The sequence below is a fragment of the Mytilus edulis genome, chromosome 7, assembly GCF_963676685.1.
Source record: "Mytilus edulis chromosome 7, xbMytEdul2.2, whole genome shotgun sequence".
Lineage (NCBI taxonomy): Eukaryota > Metazoa > Mollusca > Bivalvia > Mytilida > Mytilidae > Mytilus > Mytilus edulis.
Window position 1 is genome coordinate 16,718,720 of NC_092350.1, and position 19,958 is coordinate 16,738,677.

Here is a 19,958-nt window from a genome sequence, read left to right on the forward strand (position 1 = left end):
AGCTTTAACAGTTTGAAAAAAACAATGCAAGATGCTACCTTTCCAAGCAGATTTTTTTACCGATTGTATGCCCCGATATTTTTTTGAAATTGTTAGATATTCTTGATACACATAATAGTTAGAAGTTATGGCACAGTTGCCCATGCGTCATATATCCATTTCAGGTGACCAAAGGTCAGTTACGTCCATATATTATAACTGTAAGGCAAAATATAAAAGGACTGTCCTGTTTTGTAAATAGATCAATAAATACATAATAAAATTTTGTTCAAAGTGTCGTTCCTCCCAAGATAGGATAACCCAATGATACTACGGGGTCAATTTTTATTTGTGATAATTGACATAAAATTTAGATTTTAACACTAGAAAATCAATCGGTAATACACATTTCTGTTCAAGAATTTATTTGCGATTGTTATCTATAGCTTATTTAAGGTGACAATAAGTTGCTATCAGTCAAACTCTTGTTACAAAATCAAAGTGATCACATACTAAAAGTTAAGGTATCAATGTTTGTCAAAAGTGCAATGTTCCGAACATTCTCTTCTTTTATCCTGTTTGGAATCCTGCTGTTCTGTGCCTGCAATGCTGACGAAGAGGTTGGTCTACCGTTGACAGGGGCAATGAAAGCTGTATTGAAAGCTGACTTCGATGTATCCAGTCTGAACGCACAACTGAAAACTTTCATTGAGAAGGAAATACAGAATGGTGTGGAAGATGCAATGAGAACCGCAATGGAAAAGCTGGTTGCCGAAGGAATGGAAGAGGCCAATGCTACAATAGTATCTACAATTGAGGAAAGGGTCACAGGTATTTATAACTTTTTCTGACAAACTTTTTTCTGACATTTTATATGATTTCTTTTTCCTCCGATGTTTATTCAATTGGGATAGTAATGGTTGAATGTTTGAAATTTTGTTTTCAACTTTGTCATTAGCAAAAAAAAAAAGTACATGAGTGCTATCTTAGCACAAAAATGCCACATAAGTAATGTTTGTCCTTTTTCATGATCATTGGTCCACTTCTACATCTTTTCGCAAATCGGTTTTACAATGAGGAATACCTTATTTTTTATCATGACTGATTTAATTTAACACAGTTCTTGTCCTTAGACAAAAAAAAAAACAGTTTCCTGCAAAGATCAAGGGGTTTAGGGGCAGAAGTAAAGGCATACGAATAAAACGTTGATAACATTAAATTATTTTACATGACTGTATTCATCCGCAAATTGCATTTGTTTAACTGTACGAACTCGTGCAACGATTAAAAAAACACTTTCGAACAAAATTAAAAATAGTTGGGAATGTATAAAGAAAGTCATGATAGTGTTATTTCTCAATACGGAGCCCCGCTATGGACATGCAAAGAAAAAAATATATATTGTGCGCACAAAATATGCATTTTCTTCTTTGCATGTCCTTATCGGGGCTCCGTAAGTTTACTTGTCAAAAGGTTCACAATAATTTATTTTACAAGAAGAAGAAAAATATTGCGTGACGGATAGTCAATATAGCACTACATTTTCAATGCGGTAATAACTGGTTCATTTTTTCTTGTTGCTTTATTTTAATTTATTGACGTATGATTTCGTGAATGTGAAGGACAAAATGTTATATAGATCAAAACAACGGGAGAACAGAACAATTTCGGGCCAGGGCATTTGATTTTATGTCATAAATAAATACATCATAATCCTTTGATTTTTTCTAATTTCATAGGTAGAAATATATTTTTTTTTAATGGAATATTTTCCAAAATCTGAAGAAAAAAAAACATCGTAATGAAAATAAATGTCGTGTCGCTCTCAATAATACATTCCATAAGCGTTCAAGACTCTTCGTGTATTATGGTGATTTTTATAAATTTTGTAATAATAGATCTTATATGTATGTTAACCTTTTAAAACACATAATAGTCACGAAAAACCCATTATTCGTTGCAAGATATTTTTTGTCTTTAATGTTTCAAAGATTTTATTGGGGAAAAATGCAAGACTGCAGCGATATTTTTATATAATACTTACATCTATTTGTTTTGCCCGGCAGGCTTATCAATGGTGTGGATTTCAATATTTGAAGTATTTTGCTAGTTAGTAGATATTTTCTTCTTTTATCAAAATTGGATCTACAAATGTAGTCACATTTTGAATCTTATGTTGCTTATTAAAGAATTGTAATGCTTAAGCTACAAAACTAGAGTAAACCAGGGGCGGATCTATCCCTTTTAAAAGGGAGGGTTTCCAATCTAGGATAAATTAATGAAGGGGGTTCAACCATGTCGTCCATATGTCCCCATTCAAATGCATTGAACGTCAAAAAGGAGGGGTCCAACCCCGGACCTCCTGTAGATGAACCACTGTAAACAGTATCATTTGACTCATCCTGAGGTATTTTAGTGTTTGGAGATATAACATGGTGTTTTAATTTGAGATTTGTTTCTGTTAACGGGCAATAACTCAAATGTGTAACCTGTTTTACCATCTGTTAAATGCGTAATGCGTATATATATGATAAGTCCGATGACACTTTTAACCCACTATAAAGGTCCATATTTAGTAACAGATATACATAAGGGTGTCATTATTAAGTAAATGGTGGCGATACTCTTTATGTCGACTATTAAAATGTTTCACTGATAACTAATTGATATTATTACCCAAGGACATATTGTTAAGTTTATTACATTAATCTTACTAACATTTTACAATGTCCTAAAGGGTTTCAATTTTAGTATCTTGTTTATTAACACTCCTGTTATTTAGTTAGGTACAATACACCATTTGATATTCAGTCCTCTTTTTACAAAGGAGTCAAAAGCACATTGATTAAATAATAAAAAAATATATAAAAGACGGTCACATAGAATAACGGGAGACGGTTATTTACAGATGAGAAAAAAATATACTTAAAAAATTAGAAAACTTACGTAAATAAAAGAATGACACAGCAAAGTACTCCAAAGCTTTTAGAAAACTAAAACTTGTGACCAATAATGTATTTTTTGTTAATATCTAGTCCCAACTTGAAATCTTGTAATTCATTAGAACATCGCTTTAGCAATTTAGTAGACGCAAAATTAAATACTTTTTATACATTCTTTTTAAATTGATCTGATGAATTTTGCTATTCACTTTATCTTTATATATTTTCACTTGTTAACAGATGCTGGCTATGGTGTAACGTACATTCGATGGGGAAGAAAAGATTGCCCTGCTGGAGCTGATGTTGTTTATTCTGGTAAATCTTATATATCATCATATTTATTTTTAAAAACACACTTTGCATTTCAATAAACTCTAAAGTTCAAGGTTAATTCGACCTTTTTACGTCTCCGATAATTCCTGCATGTACTCGTATGTTTCACAAAATCTAGATATTGCATCGGACATACCTTGTGATATCTGATAAGAAAAAAATAAGAAAAAAGAAAGATGTAATTACGTATACGTCATCAAATGATCATCCATCATCTGTGTTAATCTTTGAAATGCAAAACCGATTAAAGTTCCAAGTCAGGCATATGACAGTTGTTTGCCTTACGTTTGGTGTGTTTTATCTTTTGATTTTGCTATTTGCTTATGGAATTTCCGTTTTGAATTTCCCTTGCAGTTCGTTTTTTTTTTTTTTTTTTTTATTTTACTGATTCCGTTTTTGTTCTCCAGGAAATGCAGGTGGTAATAGCTACAATAATAAAGGTGGTGGCGTTAACTATCTTTGTTTGCCGAGTGATCCAGAAAATGGTAACAAACAGTCATTTGACAACGATCAGATTTATGGTTCTGAATATGAAATATCAGAAGGTCGAAAGCCATATGGATGGTCATCTACTAATTTAAAACAAAAGGAAGTACCTTGTGCTGTATGCCGGAAGTCAGGCAAATCAACAGTAGTGATGATTCCAGGTAATTATTTTAATTGTTTGTGAAGAAATTTCAAAAAATATTTTTCAACTTCATATTGGAACTAATCATGTATTTCGTTCTCCTTGCTCGTAAACCTTCTTCACTAAAACAACTATAAAACAACTGTTCTACGTTTACAAATTGTATCTTGGGTGGAGAGTTGTCTAATTACACTCATACCTCATCTTTAATATCTTAATATAGGAAAATTGGAACAAAACTTCATCACAATTAATCTTAGGCGTATTGTTTAAAAGTTATATCTTTAAGTAAATATCGAACAATGTATTTTAAGATAATCGCACCATGATCACTTAACATGATATTCGTCGGTACTACTCGAGATGGAAAAGTTAAGATTTAAGACCAAACTGGTCCTAAGATTAAAATATATTTGACCATTTCTCTAATCAATAAAGCAATGATTCAACTGACTTGAATTTGCTATGCACTTTAATCAATCTGAAATACTATAGTTTTAGTTTAAATATTTTCGGATCGTGTATTGTATTGCCTTGAATTGACATTAAATTCAGTGCAGTGTCGAAACTACACAAAATCTTCACTGCTAGGCTCGAAAATAATTCAGACAGTTATTCATATAGGAATTGTTTATTTTTTTGTTTGTCTATTCGCTTGTGCAATTATATTTTAGGCGATGTATGTGCTCGATTATTGTTCAAACGAAATATGCCAGGAACTTGCTTATGACCAAATATGTACCTTCGCCCTTGATTGTCATAATGAAGCATTGTTTTCAGCAATAATAGTCAACATTTCATTATTTATAGGAAGAAAGACATGCTACAGTAATTGGAACGCCGAATATAATGGTTATTTGATGAGCTCACACAAGAACCATCAAAGAACAGATTTTACATGTGTCGATATAAATGCCGAACCATGCGACGACAGGACTTCCAATGAGAACGGCGCTTTGTTTTATCCAATAAGAACAAAATGTGGTAGTTTGAGATGCCCCCCATACACAAATGAAGCAGATTTACTCTGTGTAGTTTGCACAAATTAAGACATCGGCATACGAAAACTGTATTTATATATTTGTTTTGATATTTTGGTTTGCTATTATCTGTTTAAAGATTAAGAATTTATTTAACCAAAAATCTACATTTATTGTCGTTTTCATTCACATAAACCCTAGCTTTTAATTGTATCTGTAAAAACAAGTTGTGTTTTTTCACGTTCACTAAACCTTTTAAATATTTCATCCTTGCATTATGTTTTCGGAGCCATCTAAAATTAGTGTTTTTTGTTTTGTTTTGTTTAATTTGTTCTGTTCATTTCTTTTTGTTTTTTTGGTTTTTTTTTAATTTTTTAAATGGTAAATAGAAATCTGAAGAGAAAATGGTTTTAAATATTAAGATCTTGCCCTTCTCACCTTTTCCTGTTATAAAGTATAAATTTGATGTGTCGCATTGTGCCATTTTTTCATTTATTTATTTCTTTTCAGTATGCATGTATATATATTTAATTATTATAATAAACAATATCATTGCTACAATCATGCTTCATCTGGTACCCCATTGAAATATCAACCCAACAATACAATAATACATGTAGAAGATATCAAAATACCGTTTTCAATAATACCAATGAACAATATAAAAAAAGTCTAGCTCTCAATCTGCCGAAGTCTAAAAAGAGTAAGGAATGCATCTGATATAAATTATAAAAGTTCTACATTCATGAAAAAGTCCAGAAAAGACACAAAGGACTATCGAAACCCATAAGTCGACAAAAAATATTAAAAAAAAACGACGAAAAGACAAGCAACAAGAGGAAAACACTACTAAGTAAACTATAGATTGAGCAAATCGAAGCTAAAAAAACTCAGAGGTTTCCGAAAGGTTATCTGTTTCTGGTCAACTACTGATACCCACTTTGATTGAATATTAAAGAAAAAAGCCAATAATTAGGTATAAGAAATGTGGTATAAGTGCCAATGAGACAACTTTCTTTTTCAATGTGTTTCACCGCTATTGTTGCATTGACGTTAACCTCGTCAATTTTATATAGATTTATAAAATGCTGGAGACGTAGGTTACCCTAACGATCACCTAAGATTATCTGAAGTTTTAACTGGGTTCTTGTTCCTAAGTCTTTTGTTTGATTTGATATGGTTTGTGTACTGTTATTTGTCTTTTGGTCGTATTTCTTTTCTTGTCATTGCATTGTTAGTTTGTTTTCGACTAATGAGATTGGTGATTTCTCTATGGTTTTTATTTTCCTGAACAACCTTTAATGGTATGATGTCTTCATTTCTATCAAACCAAAATGACAAATAACAGAAGTTATATCAAGAGAGTGTCATAATTACAATAACGATTTAAACACATACTTTGTGTCTTTTGTCCCTCTTATAGCGCCTTTTTGGTGCTTCTTTGGCAAGACCTTTCCAAGCTATATTTATAGTTTGTTCTTATTTTGTGCTGTCCGAGATTAATGAAAGGGTTGTGAGCTCACAGACATGTTTAACGCGCCTGTAATTCCATAAGTGTCAATGAATTTTGTATATCATATTTGTTTACTTTGGTTTTTTTAATATAACTCAGACAATTGTTTGGTTTTTATACCCACGCTGTAAAGTGGGGTATACGTTTACTTTTTTTCCTCTGTCTGTCCGTCCGCCAGTCCATCTATTCGTCATTCCATCCATCCGTCAGTCCGTCCCAGGAATATATTTCGTAGCATCTTTCTCAGGAACTACATTATACAGATTTCTGAAAGGTTTCAGGGTTAATATAAGTCAGCTATACCGTGTTATGCATTTACAGATTCATCACTCAACAAATTCCTGTTTACCGAAGAAATTTTTTTCAAGAACTACAATACAATCATTTCTGAAATTTGGTGTCAGGATTTTTATAAATCACCTATATTTTGTGATGCGTTTTCAGATTCATTATTCAATAAATTCCTGTTTACCGAAACATTTGGGTTGGTATCATCTGTGAGCAGTAGCTCGCAGTTTCACTTGTTTTGCGGTTGTTTTTTTTTTAATTATTTTTCAATTTTCGAAGCATTTTATAGCTGTGTATGCTTTGTTGGTTTTGCTCAGTAATGAAGGTCGTGAGGTTTACTACAGTTGATTACACTCATGTCATTTGGTCTCTGGTGGATTGCTATTTCATAGACAATAATACCAAATATCTTTATTCTATATTAAAATTAAGCAACCTCACCAATCCCACCATAAACCGAGTGTTAACTCGGGAGATCTTGTAGGATTTGATTATGGCTCTTCTAAAAATTTGTAGTGTAGAAGTAAGCGATGAGACGTATTCGGTAAATTAAACAAAAAGGTGGACTGTTCATGTTACAAAAACGAAAAATATTCGTCGTATTCTATGTAAAACCGATATTCTATAAGGGTAAATCAAATCATAAAAAATAACAACAATGACCAAAACAATATTTTAATCACGGGGATATGTCCGTCGCATAAATATAATTCTAGTCGATAATAACAAAAAGTTATTGTGTAAGTTTTCGTTTTCGTTTGTAAAAAGGGTATGAAAGCCAAAGACAAATACTTTAATCTTCTAAATAAAAAAAATATATAAGAACTCATGACACATCTTATTGGTGATAAGAAAATAGAATAATTTTGAAAACTGTATCGGTATTTATTTTAGGGGAAATGATTTGTTTAACATCTCACATTTGCCATAAATAAAAGAAGACGTGTGGTATATGTCACTGATACAGCAATCAAGCGACATAAAAAAAAAACCCATAAAAGAACCTCGTTTAAGAGCACACAGTACACACTTCAATAATTGTTACATATAAAAAAGAAGATGTTGTATAATTGCCAATGACAAAACTCTCAACAAGAGACCAAAATGACACAGAAGTTAACAGCTATAGCCGGGTCACCATGCGGCCATCAACAATGAGCAAAGTCCAAACCCCAGATAACAACATGTCTGTACAATAAATATGTCGAGCTTTTAAATTACATTGTCTAGCGAGTCCATACAAGTTGTGAATAATATAACTGAAATAATCAAAGATCTGACATCAACTCACACTATTCAAATAGCGAAAACATCAACATATGACTACCGACAAGTACTAAAGAGGTTTCTCAATTTGGACACATGACAATGTCACAGGGTTAAACTAGACGAAGTATTCTTAGATCTCAAACTTACGTTTTAATCAGTAGCTTTAACTAAACATACAAAAAGAACACTAGAACACACCAGCGAAATCGCGGGCAATCAGACTCAGAGCGTGATTGAAAGTATGAAAAGTGTTGTGCTAGGATGAGTTTTTGTAAAAGATGGATTTATAGACTGGAGAGTTTCAAGAAAGGCATTTAAAGTCATAGGTACATGGGGACAGGACACTTGTTTTTCTTCCCCTCCTCCTTTGTTTACCAATGATTCCCATTTTTTCTATTAATTTCAAGATGAACGTTCAGTACTATAAATAAATATTGCTTTTTACTTAATACAATTCTCAGTTTACTAATCATCCCACGGCGGTCATTGATATATATTATATAGACCCTCTCTATTTAATATACTTTATAGTGACCCTATGAAATTTTTAAAAAGATTTTATGACTGGAGAATTTCAGAGGTATCAAAAGTCATAGGTACTTTCGGACAGGAAAATTGTTTTTCTAGCCCGATTCCTTCTTTTCTTTCAAAATACTCATTTTTTTCTCAAATAATTTCAATAATGTTAGCGTTTATCTGTATATTATGAATATTCATTACTATAAATAATGTGTATTTGCTTTTTACTATCAATTCTCAGTTTACTAATCGGTCCACGGCGGTTATTGATATATTATATAGACCCTCTCTATATAAAAAAAAAAACTATGTGACCACCGTGGATAGTAAACTTGAAAATTATAGCAGATAGCAAATACATTTTATTCATATAGTATATGTATGTTACAAACGATATTCACAATCGAGCCTCACAAAGCAAATACTCATACCGCTCATACCTTGTCCTAGATTAAGTCTTGACGGTGTAGGAAGAACATTTCGAATGCTTTACTTGAACATTAACGGCATACGATACAGTTTTGATCCCGTATTTACAATTTGATGAAAATTTCCATATAGGCTATTTTTTGCATGATTAAATCAAATATGTAATTAAAAATATACCTTCATGTGCTACTTTTTGAGTTAAATGAGGTCAAAATTTTGTATATTTGCTAAAAAATCGGATTTGTGGCCGTATTTTCCCTTTCGAAAGATAGCCAGAACTTTTTTGTTTTAAAAGATAAACACAAATTGTTTTTTGTTAAATAATTCGTAATTTCTGTATTTTATAAGTATTCAAAAATAATTATGCATTTTTTATTCAGAAATAACTCATATTTATCAAATTGTCATGAATTGAGAAATAAACGTATTTTTTTGCTGTAAATTTATCAATATTAAAAAAAATTGCACTATTTACAGTTTTATAAAATTTGGTCAACATAATCTCCTTGCAAAATGAAACAAAATGTTGTTTTAAAAAATAGGGGTCCATGCACTCGTTTTCAAATTAAAACAGTTTGAATAATAAAAATCAGTCGAAAAGCGCATCTTTTTCCGATATGTCACAGTTTGACGTCGCGAAAATAACATTTTACGTTAGCAACGTTATTACCTCCCCTGTAACTGTATCGTATGCCCTTAAGATGAAGAATAGTAATACAAGCTTTATTCCTTTGATTTGTTTCATGCACGTGTAGTATTTCTGTGTCATGAATTGATACACCGTGTCCTATATTTTTCATTGCATGATAATTCTCACCAATTTTTTTCCGAAAAAATGTACAGTTTCACAGCTATCATGTCATACCTTAAGATAGTTCGCTTGGCATGTTTTGGGATTTTGTCAGATTTTCGGAATCCTCTGGTTTTATCCATTTGAATGCCTTAAAAAAAGTTTGCCCATTGACCCCCAATTTTTTTCTTATAAATCTTTTACATGTATGATAAGCCATCTGTAAAAGTCTTATAAAAAAAAAATTATTTTAATAGTTTTTGATAAAGCTATGAAAAGTCAAGAGAGTATATTTTCCCGCCAAAATTTAAATTGCTAATATCTCAAAAACAAGCATATTGACCTATATATATTTTTTTGCTCTTTTGATTCCTTTATCAATCCCTTATCAATATAAACTAGTGTTTTTAAAAGTTAATTATTTTGAAACTGAGAAGCGAACTCCCTTAAAGGAATTAAATCCGTTTTTCTTTGAAAATGAACAGAAAATAAAATTTTGATGGAAACAAATATCAATTCATATCTTTATTTAAACTTTAATTATCCTACAAGCTACATGCAAGCTGTATAAATATTTCAATCTATAAGCTGTTATGAAAGCTTTAAACTGATTCTTACATCAAATTGAACACTATTGGCTTTGATTAATATAGGACATCCATCATCTAAACTGTGAGAACAAACTGAACTTTGAACTATCTTGTTTATAAGAAAACAAATATCAAACCATCTTGAAAGCGTAATTTGAATTGATAAACTGTTAAATATCATTTGCAGTTTATTTTTATTTTCTAAGATAGTGATTACATATGTATGTTACAGTAGTTTGTTGAACAGATTTATTTTTTCAAACTGTTATTATGATAACCTTCAATGTTGTCAAACATTTGCAACACATAACTTGCCATACTTAATAACTGCGCAGTTATGAGAATTTTTATAATGGATCGGACGTTTCTTTGGTCTTACCAGGGATTTTGCTATATTCTATTGATGGTCGGAGTTTTACCGTCCATAGGTTCTGAATGCAATGGTGATAGTTGTAGAGATGTGATTACAATGCCGTTATTGGATGATATGAAAGCTACATTAAAGGCTGATTTAGATGTTACAAACATGAATAATCATTTGAAAGCATACATAGAACAACAGATACAGAAGGGTGTTGAAACAGCCATGACAGATGTAATGAGACAGTTGATTGATAACAAACTAGAAATGGTCAATGCTACAATAGAGACAACAATCCTTGCAGAGCTTGAAAGTATGTTTTATTTTTAAATTCATATCTATTTTCATTTTTTTAAGTACATGTAGATAGTATTTCTATTCTTTAATTAAAATCAGAAATTGTTTTGTTATTTATGAAAGAAAAAGTAGGAAATTTGATTATTGCAAACCCGTAACTGAATTTAAAAACATAAAAACAAAAAGATAAAAACATTGCAATAAATTCTGAATTTACAATATTGCAAGTTTGGTTTTTTATACGCCCGTTTACGGGACATATACTGGTATACTGTTGTCCGTCCGTCCGTCCGTCCGTCCGTCCGTCTGCTGTGTGTCTGTCTGTCTGTCTGTCTGTCCGTCCGTCCGTCTGTCTGTCTGTCTGTCTGTCTGTCTGTCTGTCTGTCTGTCTGTCTGTCTGTCTGTCTGTCTGTCCGTCCGTTGTCAACATGTTGTCAAATTGTCGGATACTAACTCACGTTAATTATTTTTCGTGGAATTTGGTGAACTGTTTATATCTATGGACGTGAGCTTTGGTTTTCTATAAATTTTGGATTTGGCATTTCTCAGTTAGGCATTTTTGTTATATTAATTCTTATATAAACAATTATGAAATTCTTTAGCTGAATAATTCAAAAATCTGTTTACGTGTACTTGAAATAAAGGATACCACAGATACAAAAGTCTTCTTTAGCTTGATTTTCATCTGTTTGAATTCAAATGAAAGTTGCTTGAAATCTTTTTACTGAACGAAAAATTAGATGATTCAAATTTTCACATTGTGCACTATCCATTTATATACATCATTTTAGCAGCGTCTTCATATTGCATACAATGTACATATCAATCGGTTGATACGCTATATGACTATTGTTCATCACACGAGTTCTTTAATATATGGTGTGGTTGTTGCCTACAGTAATCATATTAAACTATGGATTCTAATGCCAAAAGTGAAATCGTTACTTCGAAAGACTTACTGATAAATCAAGATTTAATTGGTTGACCATTAACAAATATTTATGTCACAGATCCGAAAACAGTTTATCTTGTCGAAGTAACAATTTCGTCCTCATAGTTTTACTGGCTTTTAGTATAAATTAATTCTAATTAGTTATATTACGTATATTTAGATTTGTGTTAATTGTGTTTAATAATTTTAACAGGATATGGTATTACCTATATCAGATGGGGAAGAAAAGGTTGTCCTGGTGGTGCTGAACTTGTTTATACAGGTAATGTTGGCTTTTTTATTCACGAAATATCCTTTATCACATTCCCCATTTCCATTCTCAGTTTTATCTTTATTTATACCTTTTTAATGTTGTCAATGTACAATGCAGTATTATTATTGTGGTCATTCATCGTTTATTTGTTTAATCTATTTGAGCTTTTGATTTTGCCATTTGATTAAGTACTTTCCTAATTAAATTTTCCGCGGAGCTCACAGTTCAACGTATGTCTTTCAGAATGTTTGCTTTTAATTGCATTGAACAATTATCATTCTTTGCTAATTTGAATGAGACTGTCAACAAAGTGAGAGGTTTAGCGCTATAAAATCAGATTTTGAAAATGCCTGTACCAAGTCCGGAATATGACAGTTTTTGTACATTCTTTTTCAATGTGTTTTGTCTTTTAATTTTGCCATGTGATATACACATATCCTCAGTGATTGATATAATCTTGCATCCAGTTCATGTTAAGTTATGGGCATATAAAACTCTAGAGGAAAGAACCGAATACAAGATAATATCTTAACGTTTCATAAACCAAAATGTGGACTACCATGCACAATGCAATGCAGAAGAGCTCACTGGATACAGTTGTTTTTCAGTTATAAAACTACTCTGGAGCTCATAAAATGAAGCATTATAATCAACATTATTGTCATCCGAGATATATAATCTTATTTTTACCATTGTAATGAAAAAGCAAACACAAACATGCCAATACACTTGCCTTAATTGACCTTTCCCTTGAAAATCGATAAAGCGAAGGTTTGATTTGTCAACATGATCCCATGGTAATGCTTATCTTTTTCTAATGTTTCTCGTGCTCATCAGCCCAAAATGCATACATGTAATACCAATATTAAAATATAAATATAAAAACATATTCACATTTTGGTACTTATGGGTGGGAGAGGGGGGAACTTATCAAGAACCTCATCAACCCAAGCAGGCAATAGGCAATATGTATTGCCTGACCAAACATAGCACCTAAAACCAACCACCACTTGGATATTGAAAGAATGAGGATGTATCACATGTACTTCCGCTAAAGATATCAACCAATGAGGTTATACACATATCCTCAGTGATTGATATAATCTTGCATCCAGTTCATGTTAAGTTATGGGCGTAGAAAACTCTATAGTCCATACAGCATATTTGCAGGCCAATCTCAAAATACACCACTAGCAAGGCTTTCCCTTAAGGAATAGTATTCCCAATACTCAAAACAAATTCAACACTTTTATTAAATATTATTCCTTTTAAAATTACTTTAAAACACTTCTAAACATTTAAAAATGCATGTAAACAGTTCTTTATAAATCGTTCATAATTCAATAAATTCTCATGAATTGGACCACATACGGACTTTTAAAAGTTGAGTTAAGGCAATGAACTCATATCAAAATGAACATTGTCATTATTCAAAAATAACATCTTCAGCATGTGGAAAGCTTGTAAGCAAAGGGACTTAACCTCCAAGTGTAAATTATGCTGGCTTGTCTCTTTCTTTACTGTTGTTGAATCAAACACACTCTTTACTTCATAATCATGAACATTGACAATTGTATTTCCACTCGATTCTTCACATGTCTGCTGAAAATATATTAACCAATAACAAATTGTTTATCTGTACTAAAGACAGCATTAGTCACACTTTGAAAAGGAAAAATCCCTTTGCTTACAATCCACGTGGAAAACCACTAGGGAATCAGTGTCCTCGAACTGTAGACAAAGAAATTTAAATTAAAAATTTTTACCATGATACATAAAATATAAGTATACATTTGCACTAGTATATAAAATCATTCAACATTATATTTATTTATTAATCTAGATAAAACAAAACAAAACAAAAATATTGCAACCATTATTTAATCTCCCATGACAAAAAGATTTTTGTGACATATTTCAACACATCAATGAAATTAAATACACATCCAATAGAAAACATCATGAAATTACGGGAAAATTATTAGCATGACTTTCAAATAGGTTCATTTGAACATAAAGCTGCTTCCATTACAGATTTTTTTTTTTTTTTTTTTTTTTTTTTTTTTTTTAGTACCGTGCCATATTGGCATCTTCTGCCTTTCTCAACACAGACATACATAATTTAGTGTAGTATCAATATTTGCCCCATTCATTATTTTCCTATTTTCAGAAATCAAAACATTACTTCAATTGCAATTTGTTCTCACCATATTCTGATTAGAAAAAATCCTTTCCTTTTAAAAAGGTTGTTCGAACTCATTGACATGAATCATCGTGCAATGTCATATTACTTCTCCTTCATTCGTCACCCTGTCAAAGGTGTAGGTAACACCATCTGAAAACAAAAACTTTCTATTCAATTCTACGTACAATCAAACAGACCGCTGAACGCGGACCTCGACGGAGACACCTTATAATTCAATACACATCACTCTGATAAAAAAAACATGAATATCAAGTGACATGTCACACTAATTTATTCCACTTTCTCAATAATGCTATTCTTTTCTAACAAAGTCTTTAAATAGCATTTCTATCAGTATGCACGATGTAAAAATAAATGAAAAGTCCACAACACAGTCAAAAGTAACATAAGAAACTATTTACCCTATAAACAATTTATTATTCTCCTTTCAACTACAATTTTCCAAAATGGCCAGAGCCCCCACTTCCACATATATTTTATATGGCGATAGCACTTTGCCCTGCGTTAACCGGCGCACGGCATAACAAATATCTGACCACCTGGGTTGATAATAACTACCCAAGGTCTAAATCCCAAAACATTTTGCCACCAAGGTCAAACATTACCATCTAGTTCTATCAAGAAGCCGTCAAGGCGAATATAAATGACCACCAAGGTCTTGACGCCCGCAAGGCTAGTATTTTTAATTCATTGTTGCCATCAAGGCAAATGTAAAAAATCATAAAAATGACCACCTAGGTCTATTGCCACCAAGGCATATAAAAATGACCACCTAGGTCTATTGCCACCAAGGCATATATAAATGACCACCTAGGTCTATTGCCACCAAGGCATATATAAATGACCACCAAGGTCTTAAAGCCACCAAGGCTATATTGCCACCAAGGCAAATGTAAGTAAAAGTTAAAGAATATAGTTACTTTGCCGACAACACGTGGAGCACGACCTTCCCACAGCTTGGATATTGAAAGAATGAGGATGTATCACATGTACTTCCGCCAAAGATATCAACCAATGAGGTTATTGGACTTTCCGATTTGATTTTCCTCTGAGTTCAATATTTTTGTGATTTTATTTTTTGAAATGTATGACCAATCAATTCTATATCTTTTAAATAAACAATTGAATTTTACATCATGATTTATGATTTTCTATTAATTTTTATATAAGCTGTTAGTCATTTATACGTCTAGAATATAATCTTTTCGGATTTGAATATGAAGTTTAAACGAACAACAAAATGAAGAATTAATTATGCACGTATTGAAAAATAAATGTATCACTGTAAATCAACGTTTCAATTATTAAAAAAAAAAAATCACAGCATTAACAAAAGAGGGGCGAAAGATACCAGAGGGAAAGTCAAATTCATAGATTGTAAATAAACCGACAACGCCATGACAAAAGAATATAGATACAAAAAGACAAATTATACTTAACAAGAAACAACATAGAAAACTAAAAACTAAGTAAGCAACACGAACCCACCAAAAACTGTGGGAGATCTCAAGTGCTTCGGAAGAGTAGGCAGATCCTGCTCCAGATGTGGCACCCGTCGTGTTGCATATGTTATAACAAATCCGGTAAATAGTTCAATTCAATAGTTTATGCAAAGGTCCACATTTAGCCGTGTTATAGGTAGGTAGGTGACATTAATGCCACAAAAGCAAGTAGCCAATCTAAATTCTATCGTTGTCAGAGGCGTTAACGTATAGTTTCAGCATGTGGACAAATTCAATAACAATTATAGTTAAACCTTTTATTTGTGGAATTTTATGAATTATGAGATGTTTTTTTTTAACCAAATAACACTATCAAGCCCAAAAAAAAGAAGAAAACGTGTTTTCATTTTGTTTGAAATTTGAAAACATAGTAAATGGTCTTAGTTTTTATTTCAATTAACTTTTCGATATTATCAAGAACTTGTTAGAACGCAGTTTATTCATAGGGGCTTATTAAGGGCATACGATACAGTTTTGATCCTGTATTTACAAGTTCATGAAAATTTGCATATAGGCTATTTTTTACCTGTTTAAATCAAATATGTAATAAAAAATATACCTTCATGTGCTACTTTTTGAATAAAATGAGGTCGAAATTTTGTATATTTGCTCAAAATTCAGATTTGGGGCCGTAATTTCTTTTTCGAAAGAAAGACATAACTTTTTTGTTATAAAAGATAAAAACAAATTGTTTTTTATTAAATAATCGGAAATTTCTGTATTTTATAAGAATCCTAAAAAAATGTGCAACTTTTTATTCAGAAATAACTCATATTTATCAAATGTTCATGAACTGATGAAAAAACGTCATTTTTTACTGCATGTTTATCAAAATTAAAAAAAATCCTCTATTTACAGTTTTATAAAATTTGGGTCACATAATCTCCCTGCAAAATGAAACAAAATGCCGTTTTGAAAAATAGGGGCCCATGAACTCGTTTTCAAATTAAATCAGTTTGAATGATAAAAATCAGCCGAAAAATGCATCTTTTCCCGATATGTCACAGTTTGACGTCGCGAAAATAACATATTACGTTAGCAACGTCATTACCTTCCCTGTAACTGTATCGTATGCCCTTAAACTCGAGAAGCATTTTGTTTGTTTTTTGTTTGTTTTATTTTTAAACAATTTCTGAAGCCAATTTTTCAGTGTTGTAAATCTTCATAGATTGTTGTAAATATGGCAGGAGCAAATGTCCTACAATAAGAAACATTAATAGTATCTAAAGAAAAAAGTGAGATGAAAATACTTTTTTATAGTTGTGACACGGGGTTCTGTGGAATCTTTTATACATTTTGTTTTCGCCGATGGCTCATAGATTGAAAAACAATAGGTTTTTATTTTGTTTACTTTTATGAACATTTGGCAATGTTTTTCTTGTTGTAGGCCAAGCTGGTGGTAATCATTATAATCATAATGGCGGCGGTGCAAATTATCTTTGTCTTCCAAATGATCCAGAAAATGGAGAACCCCAATCATATGGCAATCCACAGCTTTATGGTGCTGAATATGAGATCTTTGATCGGAACCCACGCGGAATGTCGAGCATATTGGGTAACAGAGAGGTACCATGCGCGGTCTGTCATAGGAAGCGGAGATCTTCAGTAATAACAATCCCTGGTAAATACTGAAATAAAAATCAAAGGCTAATGAATAAAACATTGGTGTTCAGTGTGTAAGTGTATCATTCACATTTATGTTCGCTTGTTGACAAATGAGGGTAAATGTTATATACTTTGTCTCAGGGTGTACTTTGATACTTCAGGATATTCAAAAATACATATCTACGGATTTGAACGTAGATAACTAATAATATCACTGAGTTAAGTGTTGCTTCTAAAATATGTCTTTCAGTTGCTTGCATTTACAAAAGACAATAACAGACACGGTTACTTGCTCAAACACAGCTTAATGTTTATTGTAAAAGCTGTGAAAACCTTAGACTTTCCAAAAATTATCCTATATTTGCATTCCTCTGCGACAAATTAATTCTTTATCAACTTTTCCGATCTATAATAAAATGAATATCAATAGCTGCCACCCAAACCTTTCTTGAACTATGGCCGGAATACATGTGTATAACAGTCTTGATGTTCTTATAAGTCCTCTGTGAAGGCTAATTTAATTTTCTACTATTTGAAAGTTATAATATTGCACAATTACTTTCATATTAGAAAAAAGTTATCTTGATCACCATGCAAAATCCTACTCTAAACTGTATTGCTGCCTTAGTAATGATGTTATTTTAATGTCAACAAAAAACGCTATCTTTAGGTTATTATTTTAAGTTTCATTAAGACAAAAATCATAGTTTATACCTTAAATCGACGATGATACAAAGTCGGCTTATCATTCAAAAAGAGTCGAAAAATACCAAAGGGACATTCAAACTTATAAGTCGAAAATATACTGACATCGCCATGGCAATAGAAAGAAGAAAAAGAGCAAAACATAACAAAGAAAAATGAAGACTGTGCATTATGCATATTCGTGTATTAGATATTAAAATCTGGATGATTGATAAGTCTAGCGAATTGCTGTGATCCCTTTCGTATTTTCTACATTTTTAAATTTAGCAAATATGAAAGAAAGATTTCGCTGGCATGTGGTTTTGTATCAAATTGTAGAAATATGAGAACAAACGAATGAATTCATGTCTCGTCAAGGAGAAAGATCTTTTGGATCAGAATGGGGTCATACACTTCTAAATACATGAAGCTATATTTTATGCATATTTCAAATTTTATTGTTACGTATTTCAAATTTGAATGTTACGTATATTTTTCCCTTAAACCGCTTTAACAATTAATAAAGTAAACATAATTTTATGTCAAATATGTTGAGTAATCAATAGACCCATTTCAAAATGATTCAGCATTTATTTTCATTGTTTACCCGCTACTATTCTTTTAGTAATGAGATATAAGAAAGCGGAAAACCATATGATGCTCCTTCTTTAAATTTTAGTTTAGTCCACCAAAAGGGTTTCTGCAAAACATTCATCAGGGGCGATAAGAATGTATCAGGCTAAATGCATAACACGTTATTTTTCAGATTTATGATGGTTTTAACAAATATCTGAAGATCAACAAACTTCATTTTGTTGCTGACCTTCACCATACAGAAAACATATTATTTAATGTTATACCATAAGGAATAAATATTATAGCAAGTTATATCAAGTTATCAGGAATTATTCATGATCTTTACCCTCTTACCATATGATTATTTACAGGAAGAAAAACCTGCTACAAAGACTGGAACACAGAATATTATGGATACTTAATGGCATGTCATAACCGTTACAAAAGGACTGATTACGCATGTATCGATGTCAATGCTGAACAATTCGATAATAAATCAGCCTCTGATGAAGATGGTGCCCTCTTCTATCCAATCAGAACCAGCTGTGGGAGTTTGAGGTGCCCTCCTTACAAAGCCGATGCAGACGTATTTTGTGTGGTATGCACAAAGTGAACTACCGATCATTAGAGTAGAAAAAATATGATGCTACATGTATTATGCAAAAATCTAAATTATGTTGTACTTGTTTCACATGCTTACATATGGTTAGTTCAAATTAAAATGTACATAGAGATGGAGCCTTCTTTTATTGAAAAAGTAAATTACGATAATAAACATACATTAAGAAATCATGTTTACTAACAAAGAACTATTAAACCAATTAAATTAATAAATTTTAAATTATCCTTTGTTAAAATAACTTACAATCGTAACGTTTCTAACAAGATAAGTGATGAAATAACACGAAATATACAAATGAATTAGGGTGAACGCTGCTACATTGTATCTGATAGTTTCGACATTTACATTTTAATTTTCCAGAATAAAAACAAATTGAACAGATATACAAGAACAAAGAAACAATGATATATTTTAGAAAGTACTTACTCATATCTAATTAACTAGTTTTGTTTTATTAAAATAAATCTATATTTGTTATTTTGATTTAGAAATTAAACAAAACAACTATTTCATTTAAATTTATATCTAAAAAAAAGAAGATTTTATTAATCAAAAAACAAAACAATCTTGAGAACCTTTATCCATTAAAAACGTTGGAGCTTAAAACCAAAAAATTCCTAAAGGTTGCACTTTGTAAATC

General features: G+C 31.4%; 3 protein-coding genes and 1 long non-coding RNA gene across 4 annotated transcripts in view; 2 read left to right on the forward strand and 2 right to left on the reverse strand.

Annotated features, from left to right (window-relative positions):
• On the forward strand, positions 1 to 5,386 carry LOC139480861 (short-chain collagen C4-like). The gene is made up of 4 exons (XM_071263783.1): positions 1 to 810; positions 3,162 to 3,236; positions 3,662 to 3,901; positions 4,693 to 5,386. The coding sequence occupies exons 1-4, from the start codon at positions 510 to 512 to the stop codon at positions 4,929 to 4,931; spliced, it is 855 nt and encodes a 284-aa protein (XP_071119884.1). The 5' UTR covers positions 1 to 509; the 3' UTR covers positions 4,932 to 5,386.
• Positions 5,387 to 10,516: 5,130 nt separating this feature from the next.
• LOC139480887 (short-chain collagen C4-like) lies at positions 10,517 to 19,456 on the forward strand. Its single transcript, XM_071263823.1, has 4 exons — positions 10,517 to 10,934; positions 12,064 to 12,132; positions 17,219 to 17,452; positions 19,068 to 19,456. Exons 1-4 carry the CDS (start codon positions 10,598 to 10,600, stop codon positions 19,307 to 19,309), a joined length of 882 nt encoding a protein of 293 aa, XP_071119924.1. The 5' UTR covers positions 10,517 to 10,597; the 3' UTR covers positions 19,310 to 19,456.
• Positions 13,228 to 15,348, reverse strand: LOC139482794 (uncharacterized). The gene is made up of 3 exons (XR_011654957.1): positions 15,250 to 15,348; positions 14,331 to 14,458; positions 13,228 to 13,725 (listed from the first exon to the last, which is right to left on the reverse strand). It is a non-coding gene; the product is annotated as an uncharacterized lncRNA (long non-coding RNA).
• Positions 17,163 to 19,958, reverse strand: part of LOC139480884 (trifunctional purine biosynthetic protein adenosine-3-like) — a 483,263-nt gene continuing 480,467 nt past the window's right edge. Inside the window, exon 20 of the mRNA XM_071263820.1 lies at positions 17,163 to 17,459. The gene's annotated coding sequence lies outside the window, so the exon portion shown is untranslated. The remainder of the gene's footprint in view (positions 17,460 to 19,958) is intronic.

Bases quoted from the DNA above. Each gene is read 5' to 3' on its own strand.
- LOC139480861 (XM_071263783.1), top strand. From the start codon at position 510: ATGTTTGTCAAAAGTGCAATGTTCCGAACATTCTCTTCTTTTATCCTG. The intron at 3,237-3,661 runs GTAAATCTTATA...TTTGTTCTCCAG, and splicing joins AGCTGATGTTGTTTATTCTG to GAAATGCAGGTGGTAATAGC. The intron at 3,902-4,692 runs GTAATTATTTTA...CATTATTTATAG, and splicing joins AACAGTAGTGATGATTCCAG to GAAGAAAGACATGCTACAGT.
- LOC139480887 (XM_071263823.1), top strand. From the start codon at position 10,598: ATGAGAATTTTTATAATGGATCGGACGTTTCTTTGGTCTTACCAGGGA. The intron at 12,133-17,218 runs GTAATGTTGGCT...TTCTTGTTGTAG, and splicing joins TGCTGAACTTGTTTATACAG to GCCAAGCTGGTGGTAATCAT. The intron at 17,453-19,067 runs GTAAATACTGAA...GATTATTTACAG, and splicing joins TTCAGTAATAACAATCCCTG to GAAGAAAAACCTGCTACAAA.